The sequence below is a fragment of the Euprymna scolopes genome, chromosome 31, assembly GCF_053919585.1.
Source record: "Euprymna scolopes isolate OS-2025 chromosome 31, ASM5391958v1, whole genome shotgun sequence".
NCBI lineage: Eukaryota > Metazoa > Mollusca > Cephalopoda > Sepiida > Sepiolidae > Euprymna > Euprymna scolopes.
Genome location: NC_136512.1, coordinates 54,371,875 through 54,397,359, shown reverse-complemented (window position 1 = coordinate 54,397,359; position 25,485 = coordinate 54,371,875). Strand labels below are relative to the sequence as shown.

Sequence of the window (25,485 nt, the reverse complement as noted above, 5' to 3'; positions counted from 1 at the left end):
CAAGAAACTTTAATCTTAACAGGTCTGTTAACATTGTTTGATAAGAGAATAACTTGGGTTGAACATACTTCCTAGCTAGTAGACTCCAATTATGTAGAGAAAGTATAAAAATGATTTCCTTTAATTTAAGATCAAAAGGACAACAATTAGATGAGCCCCCACAGCTAAAGATTGATGCCGTTATGTTGCTCTCAACAATTAAGACGTTCTCAAGACCATAAATGGTAGAATTTTGTTCTATCATGTGTTGGAGCTCTCTGGAGTATGCACATTATTTTTTCTTCTTCAAATGAGTCCATGTTTGCATACCATGGGCCAATCTTTAGTTTTCTTTTTGTTTTTGTAAGATTGTTGAACTGAGTGTTCTCCTTTGGAAAATCATTGTTTTTTTTGTTTTTTTTTTAAATTTTTATTTATTTATTTATTTTTTTATTTACATGGGTATTACCACTTATCAAGGCAAAGAGGCCACGGGTTAAAGCGTGTACAGTAGAAATTGGACAATATAGTAATCATTAGTAATGTAAATTCGGTAACTTATATGGAATGGCTCATCAAAAACTTGTTTACGTTAGACTTGAAGACAACCATATTGTAGTCAGCTGGAAAGTAGCAAAACAAGAAAATTCCAAATGTATTTTATATTTATAAAATTGTGTTTTTTATACATTGTTCTGCATACATTTATATTTTGTACCCCCCTCCCCCCCACACACACACGCTTTTCTTTCCTTTAAATGGGAATGTTAATATTTTTATGACTTTAATGTTTCTTTTATTTTAATTTCAGCCGAGTCGTACTCCCCATGAAGGTGGAGGAGGTAAGAAATTTTTCATTAATTAACTTAAAAAATCGAGCATTTTTGCAAGTCTATTAATTTTTATATTTTCTGTTGAAAAAAATATCTTGTTTTTATCTGTAATTTAAGATGTTATAGCATCAAATAGAAAGAAATGCTGTGTAATTTTAAAAATTTAATTTTCATTGTTAACAGAAAAAAAATATTTTATCCAATATCTGTTTAGAAAGTAATTCATTTGATTTTGATGTTTAAGTTGAGCAATATTAGGCAACATCTTGCGCTTACTCTCAATGTGAACACTCTAGCCAGGTTTTCCTTTGTCTTCTATCCATTATTGTGCCTGGGGTATCCATGTGTCATTGAGTTGGGAATTGGCACGCTCTGTATGACTAAACCACCTTAGATGCAGAGTGCATAAAGCATACAAAAAAACCACCAATACCACTCTAAACTCCTTGCTCTACTGACTGTTGATACAAACGCAACTACAAACATTTGGGTACCTAAGTAAATTGCTAGCTAGTTTCTGGTTGGCACGGATCATAAATGGCTCACGACATGACAAACTTGCATATTTTTCAGAGTCTTATGTCAAAGGAATGGACAGCTTTATCATGAGTCTGCATCATACTGTAAAGGATGATCTGAGCAAGCAGTGTTTTCCTTCTGGACAGGACTCTAATAGCCCTAAAGACATCAACCTGGCTCTTATCAGTCTTTGCCATCAGCGATTCTTGTGAAATTTCTATGTAGCGTTTCATCACAGCAATCAAATAATTGTATAATGAACATCTTTGGCCGTGGCTTTGATTATCTTCATGTAATCTGTCCACTTTGAGATAAAGTAGGACCAGTTTTTGCTTGTACCTGCAGAAGAAATGTTAGCTTCCCCCCCCCCCCAGATATTTAAGGTTTTCGCATGAACTGTTGAATGTGCAGTCAACAGTGTGGGGTGGAATACTTTATAGTAGGCCTCCTTCGTAGTTATGGCATAAATTGTCTGTTTTATATAATATGATGCTTCAATCCATTTAATCATTGATATATTGTTCGTGTCAACAGAGCAATCACTTCTCTGAAATTCTGCCCCTCATAAATGAGTATGGACTTTATTCATATCAATAAATGGACATCTGAAATAGATTAAATGCAACATTAGTAACAAATTTCATAAATTTTAAATATAAAACATTGTATTATGCTGCAATATATGATGCTGGTTTAATGTGTGTAAGGTGTGTTTGGGGGGGGGGGTTAACCCACTGCCTATAGTGAAGCATTTTGGAAGGCCCTTGTTGGCATTCTTTGGTAGGCCACATTGGGCAACAAGCAATAAACCAAACGCTTGAAGGATGAGGTAATGTGTGAGAGGATGGTAGCTTTGGGCCAAACAGAACCATAGCTCATTCAAACGAAAGGATTTGGCCTCTTACTGAACCAAACTAGAATTTGAATTTATAAAGGGTTATCTCTGGTCGATTGTACATATAGACACAGGCATTCTCAAATGTTCATCCATTTAAGTATATGGTAACAACATAGAATATAAATGATTTCAGAGTATGAAAGTATACTTAGTATTCCCCAATAAAATAGTTACATCTATTTTTTTTTTTTTTTTTTTTTTTTTTTTTAGCACCTAGTAATACAGGATGGGGCAGAACAACTTGCTTATTAGGAATATCAATTAAAACAAGTAATGCAGGTATACATGTAATTCTTTGAACTGCAATTAGTATATTTAAATGTTATTTTTTTACCAGTTTTAAAGATATCGGTAAAATGGCATCTTTTCTTGTCTATACACTGAGTTAATCGAACTCTGAAGTTTCGGTCAACTCTTTCCAGCATATCAATAGGTATGTTGGCGATAGCTTGACGGATGTTGCTTCTCAGGTGAGTTAATGTGCTAGGACGATCCTTGTAAACAATTGATTTCAGATAGCCCCATAAAAAAGTTACATGGTGATAAATCAGGGGACTGTGCTGGCCAATGCAGATCACTCCTCAAGGAGATGTGTCCTGGGAAGTTCTGCTGCAAAATAATCATTGATGTGTGCTGTGGGGAAAAAAAATTAACAAAAAACGCATGTTAAGAAACTAACTTGAAGCTCCATCCTCTCAAATTAGTTCATCCTTACCATCCTCTGAGCAACCATCACTTTAGGGCACCAAATTCAAATAAGCAAGTTGCTCTGCCCCACCCTTTATAAATGCAAGTGTAATGAATGAATGTGCGTATATTATTAATACATGTGTGTATATATTTAATATACCGTAAATAGTATGGGAAGAGGTGGCTTTACATATCTGGATGATAGGTATGCATAAACTTAAGTTTGTATGAATTTGCAATAGATTTGAGTATATGTATTGTCTAGACTGAAGGTATGGGGGGGAAAAAAGAGTAAGATGGTCTTGTGCGTTTTGCATAGCTTAAGTGGATGTGCGCTTGTTAGATGTGTTGATGGGGCGGAAGGGGTTGTCTACTCATAGGAAAATTCAATAACAAGTTTGAAATTAATTTTCAACTAGCCAATTTTTTTTTTGGGGGGGGGATTTTAGCTCTTTTTACAGTCCTGTTGAGATTTGTTAACTTCTATGCTGGTTGATCTGCATAGACTATTTCTAATGTTTATGAAAATCTTTGCTTTTATGGAGCACTTTTGTAAAAAAAATTAGTTTAAAGTTACAAATCAATATATTTGAACTTATACAATTGAATATCTGGAATATGCATTCCATGACAAGATCACAATGTCAAGGTGCTCATAGATTCTTTAAGTACAAGAGGTACAATAGTTAGACCCTGCTCTCATGTTTTATTATAGATTTGATTAAATGGTTATAATTTCTTGCTTAAACTTTTCATCCTATTAAACAAAATGTATCTTTACCATGTTTGTATTGTACCAGCTTGTTTTTGTTGCCATGAAATGTTATTTAATTAATCAATCTGATAAAAACCAATTTTTCTCTTATCTTGTATGAATATGATTGTTAAAACTGCATGTGGCATTTTCAAACATAATAGCTAATAGCGATATAATGAATTGTTAATTGCAAGATGAGTCATTGATACTAGGTCATGGGTGTTTAACTGAAAACAATGTTTTCTTGTACAAAATCTATCCAGTACTTCAAAAGAGGGGGGGGGGGACGTAGCCAGTTGTTGATCTAAAAGGCCTTTTCAATTATCAGAAGAATCCAGTTAAATTTTTAAAGCAAATTTCTATAAAAAATTTTTTTTTTTTTTTTTTTTTTTTAACAATTAAGGTTTGCACAAATTAACTAAGATCAAAAGTGAGTAATATATATATATATATATATACCCGGCATTGCCAGGATAAAACATATTGGCAGGCAAAGGGTTCAGTCACATACACCGAATATCCTAACTTATGATTTCCTGAAAGTGGACTACATGTTGAATTATTGGAAGCATAAATGCATCCATTTTGATCTTTGAAAATTGAATGGAAAATATCTCATAGCTTAAAGGAAAAATAATTCTCACAATTTAAATAAACTGTTTTTTAAGGCAATTGTTCGCTGAAAATAAATTAAATATAAATTCATTTAAAAATAAATAGATCAACTGTAAATAATATTTCTAAATAGAACAGTTAAAACAATTTCATTACAACAAATAATAACATGGAGCTAAATATTAAGATAGATTTTCTTCAATATGTAAATGAGGTTACTTCTTGAATGTAGATTTCTTTTGAATCCATAGTATGTACATAAATCATGCTGGAATGAAAGTGTGCATGCCTGGTTTCAGTATAAAAATATTAATCAAATTGTTAGCAGACAGAAATGAGTTTATATATAACTCATTTCTGTTTGCTAACAATTTGATTAATATTGAGAGGGGCTTAGGCCCTGTCAGCTGCGGCATATATGACCCACCGGCGTGTGGAGTAAGCGCTGGTGCCCAACAACCTAAGTCCCAGTCATGGATCAAATGGCACAGTGGGTGAAGAGGGCTCCTGTAAGCCGTGGTGAAGGCAACCTCTCTGAGAAAGAAAACCCTGATATAAAACCTGCGGCGACTGCTGCTTCCAATGATGTTGACTTACTCTTCTTTTTGATTTGATGTGGCAGTTGTTTAGATAGTGGGATTGTCTCTGTGCAAAGTCTTTCTTCACTATAAAAAGCTTCAAGCACATTACTTGATATGCAATGGAATACACACTTTGCAATCAGTGTATCTTGATAACAAAAAGGCTGGCCGTAGCCTGAACCGGCAGACTAACATTCAATGAGGACTGATGCAGATATGGGCGTGAATGGCAAAGGCTCTGGAACCTCCAGGGTTTGGCCTGGTAGGTGTTCAGGGCACCACAGCTTGGACCCGGTCATCAGTGGATGTGCTGGACTATAGAAGGTTCATAGAGGTGACCGTCTTCAATGTGCTGCTAGTTGCACTCATGTTTGCGTCATTTGAGCCAGAGGTATAATGGCAATACTCGAGAACGAGTTGCTGCCATCACACACACGTGTGTAATATATATATATTAAAAAGTTTGACTACAATTTCAAGTGTTTAGACCCAAAATTGGCGGAGGAGTTTGCTAGAGACCACAAAGGTCAAATCTTTTGAACTTTGACCCTTTGGCGTCAAATTTTTGGTCAAAAACCCGATTAAAAAGCTTGCCCCATGTCTGAATACTTTATGTAAAATTTCAAATATTTAAACCAAAAATTGGCTGAATAATTTGGTAGACCGCAGAGGTAAAATATTTGAAAACTTTGACTCCAATTTTGACCCCATAACATTTGTTTTGGGCTCAAATCAAATTAAAAAGTTTGATCAATGTCCAAGAAACCTACATCTAAAATTTCAAGTGTTTAAACCCAAAATTGACTGAGGAGTTTGGTAGAGTTTTCAAAGGTCAAATCGTTGAACTTTGACCCCTTGACAACCAAATTTCTGTCCGAAAACTAAAGATTTTCCCTCATGTCAAATCTTGAGTCTGTAGACTGAAAATTGGAGTAGGTAGGGAAACCTACACACATACAATTTCACTTTTATAGATCTAATAGATATTGGACCAAATATATGGATTTAAAGTTAAGAAACCAAAACAACTTGTCAGATTTGTCAGCGACCTCGAATAACCCTAAAAAAAAACAAATTAGTGATCGGTGTTCTGATGTAGCATAAGGTAACATTTACCATTGGCTTATTTCTATATTTATTTTTATTATATAATTATCGTCCTTTCATGTTTATTCTTATTTAATGCCTTAATTTAGCTCTTTATTTCTATATAAAAAAAGTGAATTTTTGGTAATTGTTTATTTCTATTGTTAAATAAGTCATTTATTGAACTTTCAGCATCGCCTCCGCCTTAATGCTGTTTCTGACAACATTTTATTTTTTGTTAGGGGTTGGGAAACATTTACCTATGCTCACATCATGACTCTGATACCAGGCATCGGTGAATGTTGACCAAGGCCCTACAGTCCTTGAACGGCTCTAAGTGAGACTAGTTAGTTTTCAAAGGATTAAAAAAAAAAGTTAATTTTTTTTTTTTTCTTTTTAATAAATTTTTCACTGTTTAATTGCTTCATTCACAGAATATTTTAATGAAATGTAAATTTCTAAAAGAAAAAATTAAATTCACTTACCGCATTGTTCTATTAAATATTTTATTGTTTAAATAATTTGACTTTGCTTGTTTTATTTAAAAAAAAAAAAAAAAAAAAAAAAAAAAAAAAAATATAAAGGTTGACAAGACATTTTCATTTACTGATGAGATTTTTCATTCCTTTACTAATGGAAGTGTTGGTTGGGGGGGGAGAATTTCCAAAAGATAAGCGACCCCCCCCCCCCCCGCGCGCTCTTATTTATTTTTTTAGTCACCAGTTGGAAAAAACGCTGATTTTTTTCTGATTTACTCATGCTTTTATCTAAGGGTTAAGTTTTCATCAACTTTTTCATGGACTTGACGTAGTTAGGCTGTTTTATACATAAATAAACTTCGCTCACAAATGAAAACAATGTTACCTCGCGACCCCTGAAGTTTCGCAACAGTGCAAACAGATAACTAATCATGAGCCTCGAAGTTTCGAAACACAGTGCCTATGTATTTGACGGAATAAGAAAACTCATTAAGATAAAGATTACCTTTAAAGTAGTTAATAAGTCTTAAATATGTTATGAAAAGTTCTGTTTTTATCATAAATTTTTGATAGCATTAATCTGACTTCAAACAAACAGTTCAACTTAGAAAAAAAATAAGAGAATCGTAATGCAGTAATCATAAATCTTAGGTATTTTTTTAACAATGTGATTCCGACCCCCCCCCCCAAAAAAAAAATACACGATTCTTACAATTAACGATTCCAATTAATTATCCCACCACTAATATATAGATGAGTTGTTTACTATAACCTTTTTATGCAAATATTATGCAAGTATAAATCATGTAGAATATCTGCATGAAGATAATTACACGTAATAATTAACTAAAGATGATCATCCCATAAGAAAACCGAAAAAAAAACTAATAGGAAATTAATTAAAATGAATGTTTAAAAGAATATGCAAATTAGCTAGATCTTTTACAGATGAATGCAATTCCACGGCCCATGTATAACAAAGTTGAGTTATAATTAAGAAATATATATACACACCCACCTTCCTTGGTACAACCTCTTTTCTCTCTATAAAAGGAAGTTTATTCATAAAATTGTTCCCATAAAGATTTTAGAACACTTAATTCATAACTTTAGAAATCACTTTTATAACTGGCTGTACAATTTAGATAATCCGCATGCCATTTTCTAGTCTTGGATGAAACTGTTTCAAGTGGTGAAAGAAAGCAAATAGCAAGTCGGACAACTTTATTAAAGGGGAGCATTTAAGCAAGACTTCAGAAGACAAGCTAGATATAACAAACAAAAAATAACTGAAAGTCATTGTTGCACTTATTTGTAGCATTTGAGATACGTGTGTGTGTGTGTGAGAAAAAGAAAGAAAGGCCCACTATTTGTTTGTAAACAAGCTGATGGTTCAAGCACTTTGCGACGGGAACGTGTGGATTTAATACACTCTAGGAGAAATATTTACGGCACTGATTCGTAGCCGAATGGTGAGAGCTGCAGACTGTCAGTGCGACGGTTGTAGGTTCAATCCACAGCTGGGGAAAGGTGTTTGTCTTGCTGCACTGATGAGTTGTGATACAATGAAACAGTACTGTATGTGGATGACATATATATATATCTTCTGGTGTTGAACAAAAATAGAACTGATATTTATGCATCTGGGCTTATTCTTAAAAAAACACTGCACAAAAAGAAAATTTAATTTTTTTTCAAACTTCATATTTCTTTGAAATCTACACGATACAATCTTTACAGATTTAACTCTTCTGCACTAAGTATTTGATGTAAAAAATTTTGCACCGATGAATTATGAAGTTGAGGGAAGAAGATATAGAAGTCTCCTGTGTGTCGAGTAAGTTGCTGGAATCCATATTAAATAGAGAAGTAGTCAACCATCTCAGCAGAAATAACCTTCTTAGTGACATGCAATATGGTTTCCGTTCTGCCAGATCTACAGCAGATGTGCTAACGGTTATCTCATAGAATTAGTGAATCTCTCGACAAAGGCTTCCTTTCTAGGGCAATTGCTATATCAAAAGGCCTTCGGTAAGGTATGGCATAAGAGCCTACTTCACAAGATTTCCAGCTACAGTATAATTGGAAATGTTTTCTCAATCATTAAATCATTTATCTCTGATAGGCTCATAAGAGTAGTTGTTGATTGGCAGAAATCAAAGGCCCTCAGTATTAATGCTGGAGTCCCTCAAGGGTCCATCCTGGGCCCAACTCTCTTTCTGATCTACATCAATGATCTCCCAAAACACATACTTAAATCATTCGTTGACATCTATGTTGATGACACAACCATCTATGGCAACACAGCAAAGGCCGTAAATGACAGTTCTCTCTGATTCTCTCTCCTCTGATCTTGAGCGTCTGGTACAGTGGAGGAACAGGTGGCTAGTTACTTTTAATGCATCTAAAACCGAGCTCCTATCTTTACATCAATGGCATCAATTGAAATGGATGGCTCTCGTCTTGGAAGCTCCATGTTTTGATAAACTTCTGGGCTTGACCTTTACTCCTGACCTGAAATGGAACACGTACATCAAGTCTATTGCTAAGGTCGTTGGAAAAATGGTAGGATTCTTCTACCGTTCCAGAAGATCTCACTACTGATGGTCAAAAAGTCAGGTAACATTTTAAAGAAAAACGATATTAGCAATACACGTATATTTAAGTACCATACATTGAAATATAAAATGAAACAAACATGAAATATGTTTTTGTTAATTGTCGTCCATTTCTCTCTATCAATCGCTGGAAGCGATTAACCACTGATTGTGTAACACGTGTAATCATGTCAGCTGATATCCGCGCAATCTCCTCTTCAATAAATAACTAAAGACGCTATTGTATCAGGCTTCTTGCCATAAACGCTATCCTTTACATAGCCCCAAAGCCAGAAATCAGGAGGGGTAAGTTTATATATTACACTCAAATATTTAAACAAATAATATTAAACGAATAGAGATTATAATGGATCATATTGTTTTTTTTTCTACCTTTAACATGTTACCTGACTTTTTGACCACCCTGTATATAAAAGCCAAGTGCGTCCAAGGATGGAGTACTGCTGCCACATCTGGGTAGGAGCTGCTAAAAGTAGCCTATCCTATCTTGACAGAATACAAAATAGACTTCATGGTTTAATGGGGATACCCCTTTTCTCTTCCCTGCAACCTCTCTCCCACAAGAGACGTTGTGAGCCTGTCTTTGTTTTATCATTACTTCCATGGCAAGGGCTCATCTGAGCTCCAATCTTTCACAAAAAACACCCGTCTAGCTCAAACCACTGCCAAAATTTTTCCCCACTCCTTATCTGTGCCAAAACCAAAACGTAGATTCCATGAACAAAGCTTCTTTCTTAGAAGTGCACGCCTGTGGAACTCTGTTCCGTTTGCCTGTTTCCCACCTGATTACAACCTGGATGTCTTCAAGTCCAACATAAGCAAATTTCTGATGAACTGCCCCTTTAAGTAAGACGCTTTAGCAAATCTCCAATACTAACATACTTTACACGCAATAACCCTTATCCCTGAGTGGCTTCCGGGCCTTGATAAGTGGTGACCACCTTGTTGCTAAAAAAAAAAAAAAGGTGGGAGATGACTAAATCTGTAAGACTTTTTTGCTTTTTAGTATCAAAGGTTGTAGGTCAGATTTATGTATGAACTGGATACTCTGTTGGCCAGCTAAAAGAATGACCAATTTATACTGACCTTTTTTTGTCCCCCCCCCATTTCCTTTAAAATAATACTTCACCTTTATTTTTACTGAAAGAATCAATATTCTTTTTATATTCTGAATATATAAATGTTATAAGGTGTTAAGGAATTTAATTTCCTGCTAAGGAAAACGGATTTATGGATTCGATGCATGTGCAAATGGTGATGTTATAAAAATAGTGATACTTGATATTTAACTTAGCCGTTTAGCTGCCCACGTGTCGGGAATACTATACTCTGACCACATGCCAACCATTGTTTGTATCATGACATGTCAGAAAGTAACATTTATGGTTATACTAGCAGGGAGACCCGTTGTTGCCGGGATTGAATGATCAACAACAAATATTTCACACTCCTATATTATTGTCATTGAATCCGTGAAATCACCTGGGAGGAAGCTTCACATGCCTCCATGCAGTAACTTAGTCCAAAATGTTATTCTACATTGCACTCTAGAGAACCTACTGTTTCTTTTATAGAATTATTCTATATAAACTTCTTTCCAGTTAACAAAGAAAAAAAAAATTAAGAAATTTACGTGCGGGGTTTGAACCTTCAGACCATGTCATGCAAAAAAGAAAAAAAAAAAAACACGCTATCAACTTGTAGAATTTGCACAGCCTGTTCTATCATTGTTGCTAAGCAACATGGAAAAAAATGGCTTTACCGATGATAGATAAATTAAAATAACTATTATTATCGGGGGTATTCCAAGACAAAACTTACCTAAGATCATTCCCAGACTTGTACACTGAAATTCTGTAAACTTTAAAGAAAATCTGTTTAGCCGTTCCGAAGTCTATAAGGAAAGAACTCTCACAAAGTTGCATTTATATAATTGTAGATATATTTACAATTTCATTTTTCATAAACTTGGATCCTTAGCTTACCTTGTCGGGATCGGATTCGACAACTGTAACTTCATGCAGAGTACCCTCTTCTCTCTCTCTCTCTCTCTCTCTCAGGTAATTTGTTTTTGATGCCTTAGGGTAAGATCTTAGTGACTGAGCGGACTTTTAGTAAATCACTTTAGTCCTTATTTCAGTGAAACAGGATATCAAAGGCTTGATCCGATCAGTCGACTGGTTATGCCCTAGTATTTATAAATTTATTCCTATTATTTAATCTGGTTCTTCTAAAACTAAAAACGTTTTTTTTTTTTTTTTTTTTTTTTTTTTTATCTAAAATAGATCTTATTAGGTGATGACCACTACTTGCAGGATTCCATTTGACAACTTTATTCAACATAAAGTTACTCAAAAATGGTTTATATGCCATAAACCAAATCATTGGATTCTCGGTTCTCAATGACATAAACAGAAGAATTGTTAGCTTCCACTGACTTTGGTAGATTCTTAAAAAAAAAAAAAAAAAAAAAAAAAAATCTGGAGCAGATGTAAACAACTTAAGTCTTCCTCTTAAATAATCAAATTATACTCAATTTACATCGCTAAAGATTACGTTTTGGTCCCAGTGACCACCGTACCCTCTGTAACTTTATCCTCGAGCCACTTTTGGGTCTTGATAAGTATGGTGTTGGGAGAGAAAAAAGCAGAAAATCTTTGTTTTTAACAAATTTGGAAAGCTGCAACCGAGGAAGGTCAAATGTTATATTGATTTAAATCTTGTAAAAATAACAAAAATGAGAATGGGTTTGAATAATTTATATTCCTGGTGAGTTCTTGAATGCAATAATTAAAAAAAAAACAAAAAAAAACATTTCTTCAAAATAATTTTTCTTCACTCATGACTAAAAGTTTCTCTTCATTTTGTCCCCAATATTCCCATGATACTGCTACTCAACTTATTTTTTATAACCTCAAACCACATTTTCAATTTTTTGGGTAGAATTTCTTTTGTTGCTAGATTCATTAATCCTGTAGATAAAAAGGTGATATCAAAGGGAATAATGAGTCTGTCTATACAAAAACATTTAGTGAAAATTTAAGACCATGAAAATCGAAGACTTTGTAAGAAACAAGTTCAGTGTGTCTGAGAATGTTCTAGGTGAGAAAGTTGTTTTTGTTTTTTTTTTTCTTTAAGTAGAAATTGGACACTCATTTATTTTAGTTGGTGCTATGTGCTGTTGCTAAGTGTATAGTGGTGCTTGCTTGCTTGTGTGTGCTGCTTGTTGAGGACCTTTCAGCCCTAAAGGACTTAGGCTGGATTGTGATATGTGTTTGTGTGCTGTCTGTCTTGGCTTTTTATATTATGCACAAAATTTCAGGAAAGAATATTGTTCTGATCAATTGAAATTAACTGTTGATTGAGCTTTTTATCCAATTGAGTCGATGAGTGAAAACATTTGTTGCTGCTGCTTCTAAGAATTGAAATTGATATGAAAAGAATGTAATGTTACACAAAGCTTTTTTATTTTTTCTGTAAAATTTTGGTTTGTTACATTAAGAATTTGTTGGTTGTAATCCTGTTTAATCTTAATCAAATGTTCAATTGCATGTCTGCTGAATTAATTAGAATGGCACTGTAATATCTTTGTTCTGACAAATTGGTTGGCCTTTAGTTAATTTTATGGTTCATCATAAATGCACAACGAATTCAGTAATGATTGAAACTAGATTCTTAATTTTGTCAAATTGCAAAGTGTTTTCTCAAATAATGAAGCCCAACTTCACAAAAGTAACTTCAACATGGACATAGAAAAACGTGAATAAAAAGAATTACTGATGAATTGGGTTTCTGTCAAACTATTGAACTTGAATTTTAAAAAAAAAATTTAATTTTAAAAATGGCTAATAAACTTGTAGTTTTATTACTTCATTGTTAGTACAAGTTTTGTTATTTGTTCATTTGAACTCTTATGATATAATTGGATTTGCCATCAAAGGGGTGGAGACAAATAAAACTGTTTAGGGGAAAGACTTCAAACCATTCTTTCCTGGTGACGCCTAAAACATACAATGTATTTATGCATTGGAATTCCTCTGTAGAAATGATAATAGCAGGAGAGCATTTTACTATCACTCTCTAGTGAGTTTCAATTTACTTTATATTCAGCTAACCATTTTTATATGCTAACGTATGTTGGAGATCTGTTAGAAAGTGACTTCTAAACTAACCTATTACTTGCAAGTTTATATATATCCAGACTCCTCTACCTCAACTGTTCTCTATCTAACCAAAGAATTCGTACATTCTTCTGATGTGTCCATAGCATGAAAGTTGTGCACACAGCTTCCTATACTGTCTACATTTCAGCTTACTCTGACGGCATCAGCTCTAAGCCTGTCTTTAATACTCATTACATATTCATCATATCCTTCTCATAATGTTGCAGATGTCTTTCAATTTTCACTGACTAGGTTTGATTTTCATACATCACACTGTATACACACTCTGTTAAATATTAGTTTTTGGATATTAATTCTGAAACTAGGAGCAACTTTAAACTGTATTTGGTGAGAGTACACTGGTTGTGTATCCCTGTCCCAACTAAGGTGATTGAATTTTTCCTTAGTATATTCCCAATAGAAGTTGAATTCTGCACAAAACTTGTGGATAATTCTATTTTTCATGGGAAAACAAGCCTTTAAAGAAACCTAAAAGGGTAGGTGAAGCCTTCTTTAACCTTGAAAAGCAATCATCTCAAGATGATGTCTTAAAAAAAAATGATTTGCCCCTCATTGGGTAAGTGTCAGGAAGGGGTATTCGAACAATAAAATTGTGCCTCAAATTAGCAAATGATTTCCAAAGAAAATCTCTTACATTTCAGGCTATTTGACATATGAGGCATGGTTAAATGATTAGAATAGTGTATTTTTAGAATTTTATTTCAAGTTCTTCGTCTTCATAATTATTGAATTCACCCAGTCTACCTCTTGTTCTTTTTATTCCTGTATAGTGGTCATAGTCAACGTCTGCTGCTTTTGGGTTGACATATTGGCTGACCAAGACAGTTTTTGCTAAAGCATTTTAACTTTATCATTGCTTTTACATTCATTTTCAATCTGTTTTTCAGCATCTGCAGAGATTATATTTAATTTCCTGTGGCTTACTGGGTATTATTGATCTTCCTCTACTCACAGCTGGCTACTATATTAACTAGTTGTACCTACCTGACATGCCAAGGTGGTTCTAGTTTTTATTTTAACTTTCGTTTCTGTTTTACATTTTTCTTTTTACCAAATTTTTTTAATGGAATTTTGATAGTTAAATTTAATTGATACAGTATAATTTGGTAATTAAATTATTAAATCAAATTGTTACAAAACTTATGAATTTTATGCTAATGCTGTTTTTAATCTATTCATAAAAAATAGGATATAAAACTTCTAATAAGTATTTGCAAAGAATTTTAAGTAAGAAATTACTTTCTATTCGACATTTAAAATGCTTTCAAATTCTTTCAAATTTTGAAAAGTATGTGTAACTTCTAAAGTGACAATGAAACTAGGAATACATTATTTTCTTAATTGTATTATGTCCATTTTCCTTGCAATGATACTACCATCATTAAAGATAGTTTTTTTTTTGTTTTGTTTTTTTGTCTACTCTAAGTGGTATTTTTTTTATATATATAATATATGGGTTCATAAAAAAAATGGATGTTTTTTTTTCTTTGGTTTACGAGCACAAATATAAACCATGATACTTGATTTTTGCCTTTAAAATTTAAAGTTAGAAGTTACTTTCTAATTAAAGGCTCCAAAATTACTTCAGTATTTCTAATGATCATGTTTGCTCTTATTTTTTTAAAGAAAACTAATAGACTAAAACGTGGATTTGTTTATTCTTGAAATTAGTTATTTGGAAGCCTTCAAGCTGTAGATTAGAAATTACTTTGAAGTTAAAAGGTCAAGGTTCATGTGTGATCTGAAAGGAAAACATTCAATGTCACTTGTGCCCTGGTATCGGAAAACCCATTCCATCTTTACCTGCCCATCTTGAATCTTTCTTCCAAAGGACATTAACTTAATTTCGACACATTGTCTACTCCCTAATCTGTCATTCTCAGTTCATTGATCTTGTAAAATCATTGCAGAGTAATTATCCCCTCTTCCTTCAGTTGGCTAATTGTTTGTTTTTCTGCGACTTTCTCCTCGTTTTCTACTCTAAAACTGCTTAATGGCAGCTTCATGAAAAAAGAAAGCAAGAAAATTGATTATTTACAGAATGTGTATCATTATTAGCTTATTTTCAAGATACGTGGTATAAATTAGTAGTCGTACTGTCTCATTAAGTTCTGATATTTTATTTGCTCAAAGCCATTTTTAGCACTAGAATAAGTTATTTGGGAACTGACAGAAATATACTTTAGGATATCTCCGTTTTTTTTTTTTTTTTAAATTTTGTCTTTTTAAATAAACACCAGATTGGATAAAAATCTGCTAAAAATTGGCATTATATAATCTTGATGAAAATTTTAGTCTTAACAATGAATGTTAATGTAAAGCATTTAATAAAAAAAGCACAGTGAGATATATAAGTGCCCATTTCCCAAATAGTTAAAATTAATTACCAAATAGTTTAAAACTTTAATATCCCCTCATAAAGATTAAAATCAACATGTTACCTAACCTTATGTCTCAAATCCTTATTCCAATTTTGATCAAAATTCATTACACAAGTTTGATTTTAGAAAGTCTAAAATTTATGGCTAAAGAAATTGAAATTTGAGGAAATTTGCTTAATTGATTTCTAATTATGGATCAAATTCAGTGAAATATTTAAATTTTCAAACAAGTTATACTCACATTATGCCCCCCCCCCCAATAAAGGGGCAGGGGCTATATCATTTGTAACACTCATTAAATTATGACCCCCAACTGTAAAACTCTTTGAGTAACTTCCATTCAGTTTACAAATTAGAAAAAAGGCTGGATTGATTACTTTAACATTTACATACTATAAAGATGTTGACATTCTGATTAGATCATTGAAATTAAGCAGCATTGTGTCTGGTCAGTACAAGATCAGTGAATATTTAAGAATATCTGGTGTCATGTGGGAGGATGACAGCACCTTTACGAGCTCCACCCCCACCCTTGCAGAAACAAAACAAAAAAAAATGCAGACTGATAACTTCAAATGGTTACCCGCTGTATGTTTGTTTCTCAAGAAAGCATGAAGTTGTAGAGCGTTTGTGAAAAACGCATTTCAAATTCCAATGGACATAATAATGAAATAGACAAATTTTGTTTCATTTGTAGAGAAGGTGCCTACATTTAATTTTGCTATTTTAGTGAAATTATTTCCATGTGAAAAGAACCATCTCAGCTTTGAGTTTCCAACCCCAACAGCATTAAGCCACACCTACTATCGATCTCCATGACGATGATATGCGACATTTATAGCACTAAAAAAAAAAAAAAAACAAGATGAGGAAACAGGTAGTCACCATGTGCCATTGATTCTATACTTATTAATGAGAAGCAAATGGTGATATATTATTTTTCTTTCCATTTTTAGGAATTGAGTAATCATGTTTCACAATCCATGTAATTTTATTGGAAAGTCTATATGCAGTAGCTCAAACATTGTATTTAAAAATAATTTTTAATATTGACATGCTGAACATATTGATTGGCATTAAAGTTAATTACATATAAAATAAAAACTTAGTAAATTAGCTGACATACTGGCAACATTGCCGGTATCCGATACAAAAATAGGAACAGGACAGGTTGGACAAAATTCTTTTTAGTGAGTTACTCGTATATAAAAACTTATGTTAATGATTTGTTGAAACAAATTTTATGAAAATTTTAAGTTTTAAATTGTTATAACTTACTAAAATATTTTTTGTTCACCCATTTTTATATACATGTTGGTGTTATGCCAGTATGTTGGTTAATTTAAAGTGTTTTTCCTCTATGCATAATACTGAATTGATTTTTAACACCAATATGTTCAGCATGTCATAAACTTAAAAAAATACAACTTTTGAGCTGATGCATATCATCTTTCTGATAACATTACATATAAAACAATGTGATTATGAATTAGTCTTTTAAAAGATTTTTAATTTCAGTTTTTTTTTTTTTTTTTTTTTTTTTTTTTTAAAACAGTTATTTTGTGGAAAAATGCAATATGTACAACTGCATAAATTAAAACTTTACTGATGGTTATTTTCGAATCCTTAACCCATACCTAACCTAAATAATTTAAATGATTGAATTATCATTGTTTTTCTAGTTGTCCATGGATTCGATGTTGAATCTAATTCTCCCTAATGCTGCATATTATTTTGATGTTACTCCTCCCCTCTCATCCTTCTCCTTTTGCTGATGAGATTATCTTCTATAACATAAAAGGCAAAGTGTGTGTGTCTGCCAAAAACTTTTGTACTCTTAAACAAATATCCAAAAATTGGCCAAAAACATTAATTCTGTGCTGGTCAACGGAGCTGTTCTTTGAAAGGAGGGGTCAGTTTTGTGTTGATCTTTTTGTAAAGGTATCATACGTCTTGCAATGATTAAGCTTATTTTGAACAGCTACGACGTCGTAAGTCTCCGTTGGGCACAGTGACTAAACCATTGGCTTTTTATTGTCACTTCCTTTTCCTCTTAGCGTTACAGGTTCTAAGCCTGGCTAATGCAGCTAATTTTTTGTGTTTGCACAGGTATTCGCTATTTTCATTTTTTTTCCTTTCGTTTCTGTTGCTTAATACCCTTACCATAAAAACCTCTCCACACCCGGGCAACGCCCCCCCCCCCGCCCCCTAGTATCTAAATAAACACAATATTGTCTCTGAAACGATCATACATTCCACCCTTTCATAAATGGTAGCTTATATATTTACTTTTTGTCATTCTTTGGTTGTGAATTGAGACCATTTTTTAAATTTCCATATATAATTCCCTCCTATTTATATGAAGTGTTCTATTTACCATGCAAATGTTTTGTAAAATTGATCCTGGCTATCAGAACAATATTAAACCAAATATGAAGCAATGAATTCAATATTAAGTGTAGGTAGTAGGGCTCTACATTGTGAGTGAAACAGTGATTTTTCAAAATAGCAACTAGAAATAATGAAATGCTTATCTTTTGGCGATTGTTTCTTCCAAAGTTCACTACTGAGTGAAAAATATCTTTTCAATTTTTGTTTTTAAACAAAAGTTTAATAAAACAATATACTTTTTATTTTTTAATAACTGTTTCAAAAAAAAAAAACCATCTGAAAAAATTTGAATGTTATACCTTCAAGTATCAATATAAAATTTGTCTATTTAGAATTAAAATCTTTATGATGTACATACTCGTCACAGAATGAAGATGTCATATTCCAAAAATCACCTGGGTTTGGCTAGTAACTTTTCTATTTGGCTAGTAAACGAAAATATTTAGTTGTCAAAGGTCAACTAAAGATAATTGCTTTTAATAATTTTGTTTACTGCCTAAATCTAATGGTAATGAAAAGAAATTTAAAACTGTTTAATGTAGATTTTGGGCGTCACATATAGTGACGCAGATAGCTTTTAAATTTAGTGAATCCTCACAGAAAATTTAAGATAAAAAAAAAAAATGCAAATTTTAGAATCTAATAGAGAATAACCTTTTTCCACTACATGAATTTTGTTTGTGACCAGAATTCAAGAAGCTCCTTTCAGGGTTGACCCAAAGGAGCTGATTTTGGTGTTACATGGCAGCCTATTCTGGGTGATAATCCTTATAGTTTGCTTGAAATTGGGGAGAAGGGGAAGAGAAAAGAGTACACAAACACTGACTGGTTTTCTGTGTGTATTGCAATATTTTATGTATGCATTTTTTAGCTTTAATTTTTCAGGTTTGGAGGCATATAATATTTAAAAAAAAAAAAAAAAAAAAAAAAAAAAAAAACTATTCCCAACAAAAGTTGAAAAACCTGTCTGTTGTGTTCGATTTTAGCAATAATACAGTACATGCCTTTCTCTTTCTGAGTGTGAGCAAAAGTTAAACGCTTCATAAATTCATTGACTTGAAAACAAAATAGGTTATATATTGTAATCCAGTTTTCATCCATTTGGATGATCATTTAATTGTTTTAAATCCGTTTCTTTTTAGACTTAACTGAAGATTAAGGGCATTTTCCCTTTCATTATCAAACTATTGCAAACAAAGCTTTTACACCAGTTGTTATTATAAACAAGCAAAGCTTCATAAAGTAAAACAAACATGTTTATATTATCTGACTTTTTTTTTTTTTTGTACTATGCTTCCTTTGTTCCAGCTCATTGATCTAGTGATTTTTTTGTAAATTTGCTGTTAGTATCATTTTAATACAGCTTCCTATTTCAGTAGTTTCTTTGTAATAACTAATTTGTAGAACTTTTTTTTTTTTTTTTTTTTTTTTAATCTAAGCAATGACATAATTCTTTTCAAGGTTATAAGTATCTCTTACCTTTGCATTGATCATTTTCGTTCTTTTAATCTCCTTACATAAAGTTGCTCAATACCTTAACTGGAGTAACTATAATAAAAATTAATTCACGGTAATCATGGTTAGGTTAAATAAGGAATAATTTGACAACTTCATAAAGTTACTCAAGTAATAAAAGTTGCAGAAAGCATTTTACTTTAATGCTAGTTTATTTTTTGCTCCTTGAGTACAGTATGCGAGTATGTCAATTTCTATCTTTTTATAAATTGCTTTTACACAAAAATACTCCCAGTTTACCTTTTTATATAGATTATAAAAAACAAATCAATTAGTTTAAATTAAAAAGAAAACTAATTTTAACGATTCTTGTCATGCTATTTTCTTTAAATTTATAAACTGCATATCCAATTTAAAAAGCCTGTGTAATTATGAGATTTATTAAAAAGAACAAACAAATAAAATATTTAATTTTCAGTGTTTTGATAATTTGACACTGTAAAAACTGCCATTAGTAAAATATGCTCTGCCTATGCCCCCTCCACACTTTTTTTTTTTTATTGAAAAGAGTTGATTCAAATTTCTAAAGTCGGTTTGGCTATTTTTGCCATCTTTTGAGACAAACTAGTTTTCCTGAAAAATATGGACAATAACTTAACCTGGAATTTCCTTGGTGTCTGCACAAAGTTTATCAATCAACAGTCCATTGAGCCCTTTTTGTAATTTAAAAAAAAATATCTAAAAGCTTATGGAAAATATGATTAGGTGCTATGTTTTTGTTTTTATGACTGTTTATGTACTTGTGAATCTGTTTTAATCAGGACTAGCATACCCAACATATGATGGTCATTGGAAATGCATTATACAGAGATAGCACAATGCTTCTATACAGGAACAGAAAAACAAATATCCATACTTGCATAAAATGGATTATCGGGTTAGCACCAGTTTGCAACATAAATAGCAAAAATTGTAGGTTATGTTTGAAGGAAAAATAGAACATAAAATTCAAACAAAAGTCAAGCTACTTAACAAAAAATATGGATTTATATCTAAATTTATATCAAGTATCTTTATCTCCACTTTAATTAGAACAAGTGAATAACAGACAATCATAAAAACCCAAAAAATATAACCTAGTGCATACAACCACTTTATAGCACATAACAAAGTTAAAATAAAAATTGATAGTTCAAGTGATCAGCAATTTTGTACCAATCTATAACTGATGGTGTCTGTGATGATACTATCTGCCCAAGCATTACCTTTTATGGAAGGAGAGCATCCTCCAAGGCATATCTTTGGGAATGGAAGTAGTATATGTTCATTCTTCCTAATACCCTACTCTTAGGCATTACCTCCTTATGTTTTTGTTTTTTTTTAGCTTGGTAAGAAAATGTTAACTTCCAGTTATTAGAGACTTTGAAGGCCCCCCCCCCCAAAAAAAAACCCTTGCAGTTAAAAATTTTGCTATTCACTAACCTTAAAATTTGTATTTTAACAACTAGCAAAAGTATGCATCTTTATGCAAATAATAGTACTCAACTGGTGATCACAATATTGCTGTACTACATTTGTTCAAGCTTAAAATCAAAATACTTCAATTAATGTAGTTTCGGAATATATATCTATTTATCAAGATCTATTTCTAAAATGTAGGTGTTACCAGATCAGGCTTATCTGAAGTTTTTTTTTTCCTTTTATTAAGCCACGGCCATAAAACCGTTAGCAACAGACATAGGCTACTAAGCTAATTAGGGAATGCGTAAAGCTTAAGAAGTCCTGATAGTTAATACAGAACTCTGAAAATGTGACAGTGATTAACACAATTCTGAGGCGTCACATTCAGGACTTCAGAACACAATGCAAAAAGAGATCACCTGTACATCTCTGAACAAACACTGATATGATTATGCAGAGTGTTTAATGTAATATCTTTGCGGGTTTAGTCTCAACCTCAGCACAGGACAGTATTTAAGTGTTGCAAGTAGACAGCAGATCTAATTCAAGCAGATCATATAATTCCAGAGAGAACAGGGTCGCAGTAGGGAATATGTAGTATATATCTGATGGCACGATGCTGTAGACACTCGAGAATCAAAAACACCTTACCAACTCGGACGAACATTAGGGACCCATATTCCAAGTGGAGGCAAATAATTGCCTTGTGAAGCCTAGTTAGCAAAGACCATTCATGAGGAATTTGGTAGCTCATGATACGCAACATGTAAAGCTCTATTGGATATATAAGACAAGTGGTCGTCAAACCTGAGATTGCTAAAAATTATTACTCTTAGATAGTTATGCCATTTTGAGAATGGCACAAATGTGCCATGAAACCAAATGAGCAAAGCTTCTTTCTTAGAACTGCACGCCAGTGGAACTCTCTGCCGCTTGCCTGTTTCCCACCTGACTACAACTTGGACGTCTTCAAGTCCAACATAAACAGACTCCTGACAAACCGCCCCCTTAAGACACTCTATCAAAACCCCCAATACTAATGATTACTACAATATAATCTCATTGATTATTGTACACGCAATAACCCTTATCCCTGAGTGGCCTTCGGGCCTTGATAAGTGGTGACCCCCCCCCCCATGTAAAAAAAAAAAAAAAATATCCCAGGAACAGGACAGATATCTAGCTATCAACTGACTTTCTCACTTAAAATGCACCAAACATTGTTTTTTTTTTCTTTTTTCTATCCTTTTGCAAAACTCAATCATGTTCTAAGTGAAAAACAATTTTCCTCTTCAAAACAATCAAACACTATTAATGAAATATTTGAAAATATTGAGTACTTGAAGTATAAAATCCTTCCAAAATTACTGCATTAAGTAACATGAAAAGGGTTGCTATGCCATAAAACAAACTAAAACCAATCAATGGACATGCAGCATGAATGCAGATTCCATAGTATTATTGTATCATTTTTAAAGATACGATTTGAAATATTTGCACAAAATATAAAATTACATTATGAACAAATTAGGCCCACTGCTATTTAAAAGTGGGAATAATGGGTGTCATTGGTAATCCTTGGTCTAAAATACTTAAAAATGTCTATCTTTCTCTTAACTAGAAATATCAGTTGCCACAATACCACATTCACTCTAGGGGGTGTCCTACTTAAGACAAACCCAAATTTAGAAAGGTTTTATTGAATTATTTACAGCAATAACACTTCATTGGCGAGGAAATGAGGAATAAACAAGAAGCAACAAAAAATTGGTTAGCAAGGTCCTCCCAACCTTTTCTAAATAATAGACCATTCACGGTTTGCCAAAAACAAGCAGGTCGATCTGAGTGAGATCTAAATGTGGGTGAAAATAAAGAGATGGCTGAGTTAAGAAGTGGGTAGAGTCCTTCCAAGATGAGTTCACATTGGGGATAAAAGCCAAGGATGAAAAGAAATAAAAGTGGGGAGTGTGAATGAGGGAGGGAGGGGGGGCTCATTCACTCTACTAGCTAAGAGTCTAGAAATTTACCCAAAGAGCTGAGGTCCAACAGTACCTTGAACTGTGTGCACCATGTTCAGGCAAGGAACACATACTTGATTCCTCTTATCACATACAAGCTTGCCACTCTTATTCACCATCTTTCAAAATCCGAGAAATGTAATTTTTTTTCTATTACATCTGACCTTGACTTTCAGCTAGTGCTTGGAGAACACAATCAGATCCTGATTAGCAAGAGATTCAATTCCTTGGTCCACTCTCAGGTGTGACATCCATACCACCATTCGTTCTACAATCAAAATTGCGAGAAACACCATCTTTCTCTCCCTGCCTCACGGTGGGCTGATGTTGTCAATCATGTAAGAAAAGTTTAATGGGTGAAGATGCTAGGGATCGATACTAGCAGTCTCCTTGCTGACTGACATACCCCCAGTATTGTCAGAGTTCGAGGCTTTCAAAGAAAGCGTGCTCTGTTTCATCTTCAAGTGAATTACAGTGGGGACAATCGGGTGTCTCCACTATTCTGGCATTGTTGCGTGGCATAGTGGCAATGCGTTTCAGGCAAGTCGCAAGGTGGGCAAGAACTCTGGAGTTGTTTAAATGACTCTTACCTGGCAACCCAACTCTATTTAGAACAGATCTTCTCCAACTATCTCAGACGCCCATAGAGCAGGTCATCAGCAACCCCCATGACTAGTTTACTGTATAGTTCCTTTCTGTAAAGCTATGAAAGGTCACTGGGCAGAGGAAGCTCTTTTAGCAGGGGCTCTGTACTCTCTGAAGAACTGCAGGAGTTTCACATTCAACACAAAAGAAAACTTTTCATTGTACCTTTTAGTGATCAGACGTTTCCATTTTTAAAAAAGGGGTGGTAGGTGATCGCGTCTGTACGAACATAGTTGTTGTAGTGTATTCTATAAATTATAAGTAAGAAACATTGTTTACCTTTTAAACTAGTACTTAGTGATCTAACTGCTGAATGCATACCTGGGGAGGGGATTGATTTTTTTTTCCCCCCCCTTTTGAAAGTTTTTGACGTGTAATGTTCTAGACACATAAGCATTTTCCTTTCCTTATTGATTATTCCATCTATTCCAAATGGAATGTTCTATATTTCCATAGTTGCATCCATTGTTGCTTAAACATTGATTTGCCACCAGTAACCATAGTTACGCCAATAACCACTGGTTTGACTGGCTTAGTTTTTTATTCACTCAATTATATTTATTAGGTTAATTTGTCTTTACTATGCTTATTATAATATGCTAATTAATATATTTGGAAACTACATTAACCATAGTATGTTTGAACAGATTTATGTTGCATGTCCATAGAATGAAAATATTAATAAGCATAACAGATGAAATAAAATTTCCATGGGTCCTGCTAGCATTTCTATTAATACTGTTTTCACTATGTACCTATCTACACCACTCTACACTTTAAGTTAATTCTTGGAATAAAATAATTTAAGAATTAAAGGCTTTGTAGATAAAGCAACTGAATGCTTAATTTCTGATTATAGTTTAGTTAGACAATTTTACTTATATATATATATATATATATATATATATATATATATATATATATATCTGTGTGTCTGTCTGTTTGTACATTTCCCTACTAAATTACTCTGTCAATTTTTAGTCTACAGACTCGAGATTAGACATGAAGAGTATTGAGATTTGGTAAAAGCTTTTTAATCAGTTTTCAGGAAGAAATTTGGCTGTCAAAGTTCAATGATTTGACGTTTTAAAACTCTACCAAACGCCTCTGCTAATTTTGGGTCTAAACACTTGAAATTTTAAATGTAGGTTACTTGGACATGGAGCAAATTATTTAACTTGATTTGAGCCCAAAACAAATGTTAAGGGGGCCAAAATTAGGGTCAAAGTTAAAAAATTTGATCTCTCAGCCATTTTTTGATCTTTGAAATTTTACATACAGTGTATTCAGACATATGATAAGCTTTTTAATAGGTTTTTGGCCAGAAATTTGGCTGCCAAGGGGTCAAAGTTCAAAAGATTTTACCTTTGCGGTCTCTAACAAACTATTCACCAACTTTTGAGTCTAAACAGTTAAAATTTTACATAAAGGGTATTTAGACATGCAGCAAGCTTTTTAATCAGTTTTTAGGCGAAATTTTGATTGCCAAGAGGTCAAAGTTGAAAGAGTTGACCTTTGCAGACTCTACCAAACTCCTCCGCCAAAACACTTGATCCAAACACTTGAAATTTTAGATCTAGGTTACCTGGACATAAGTCAAACTTTTTAATATATATATATATATATATATATATATATACTAGCAAAAGTACCCGTTGTTGACTTGGTTCGAAAACGGCCTACAGAAAATGGACTCTGATTTATGAAAGTATGATAGGTTATGAAAAGGAAGGGTTGTAAATTTGGGTTGAATTTGGGGGTATCAAAGCCAAAGCAAAATATGAAAGTAAAAATAAAATAGATAAACCCCATAATTTATTATACTATACCTGTTCACACTGAAACACTTATCACAATATTCTGTGGATCTATATTAAAAAACCTTGTTAAACTTT

The 25,485-nt window shown here is 33.0% G+C and overlaps 1 protein-coding gene across 1 annotated transcript in view; it reads left to right on the top strand.

The window, feature by feature from the left end:
* LOC145255751 (phosphatidylinositol transfer protein alpha isoform-like) overlaps positions 1-25,485 on the top strand; it is a 164,331-nt gene that overhangs the window by 55,271 nt on the left and 83,575 nt on the right. The window contains exon 2 of the mRNA XM_080114397.1: positions 791-821. Within this exon, the coding sequence (XP_079970523.1) occupies positions 791-821 (31 nt within the window). The remainder of the gene's footprint in view (positions 1-790; positions 822-25,485) is intronic.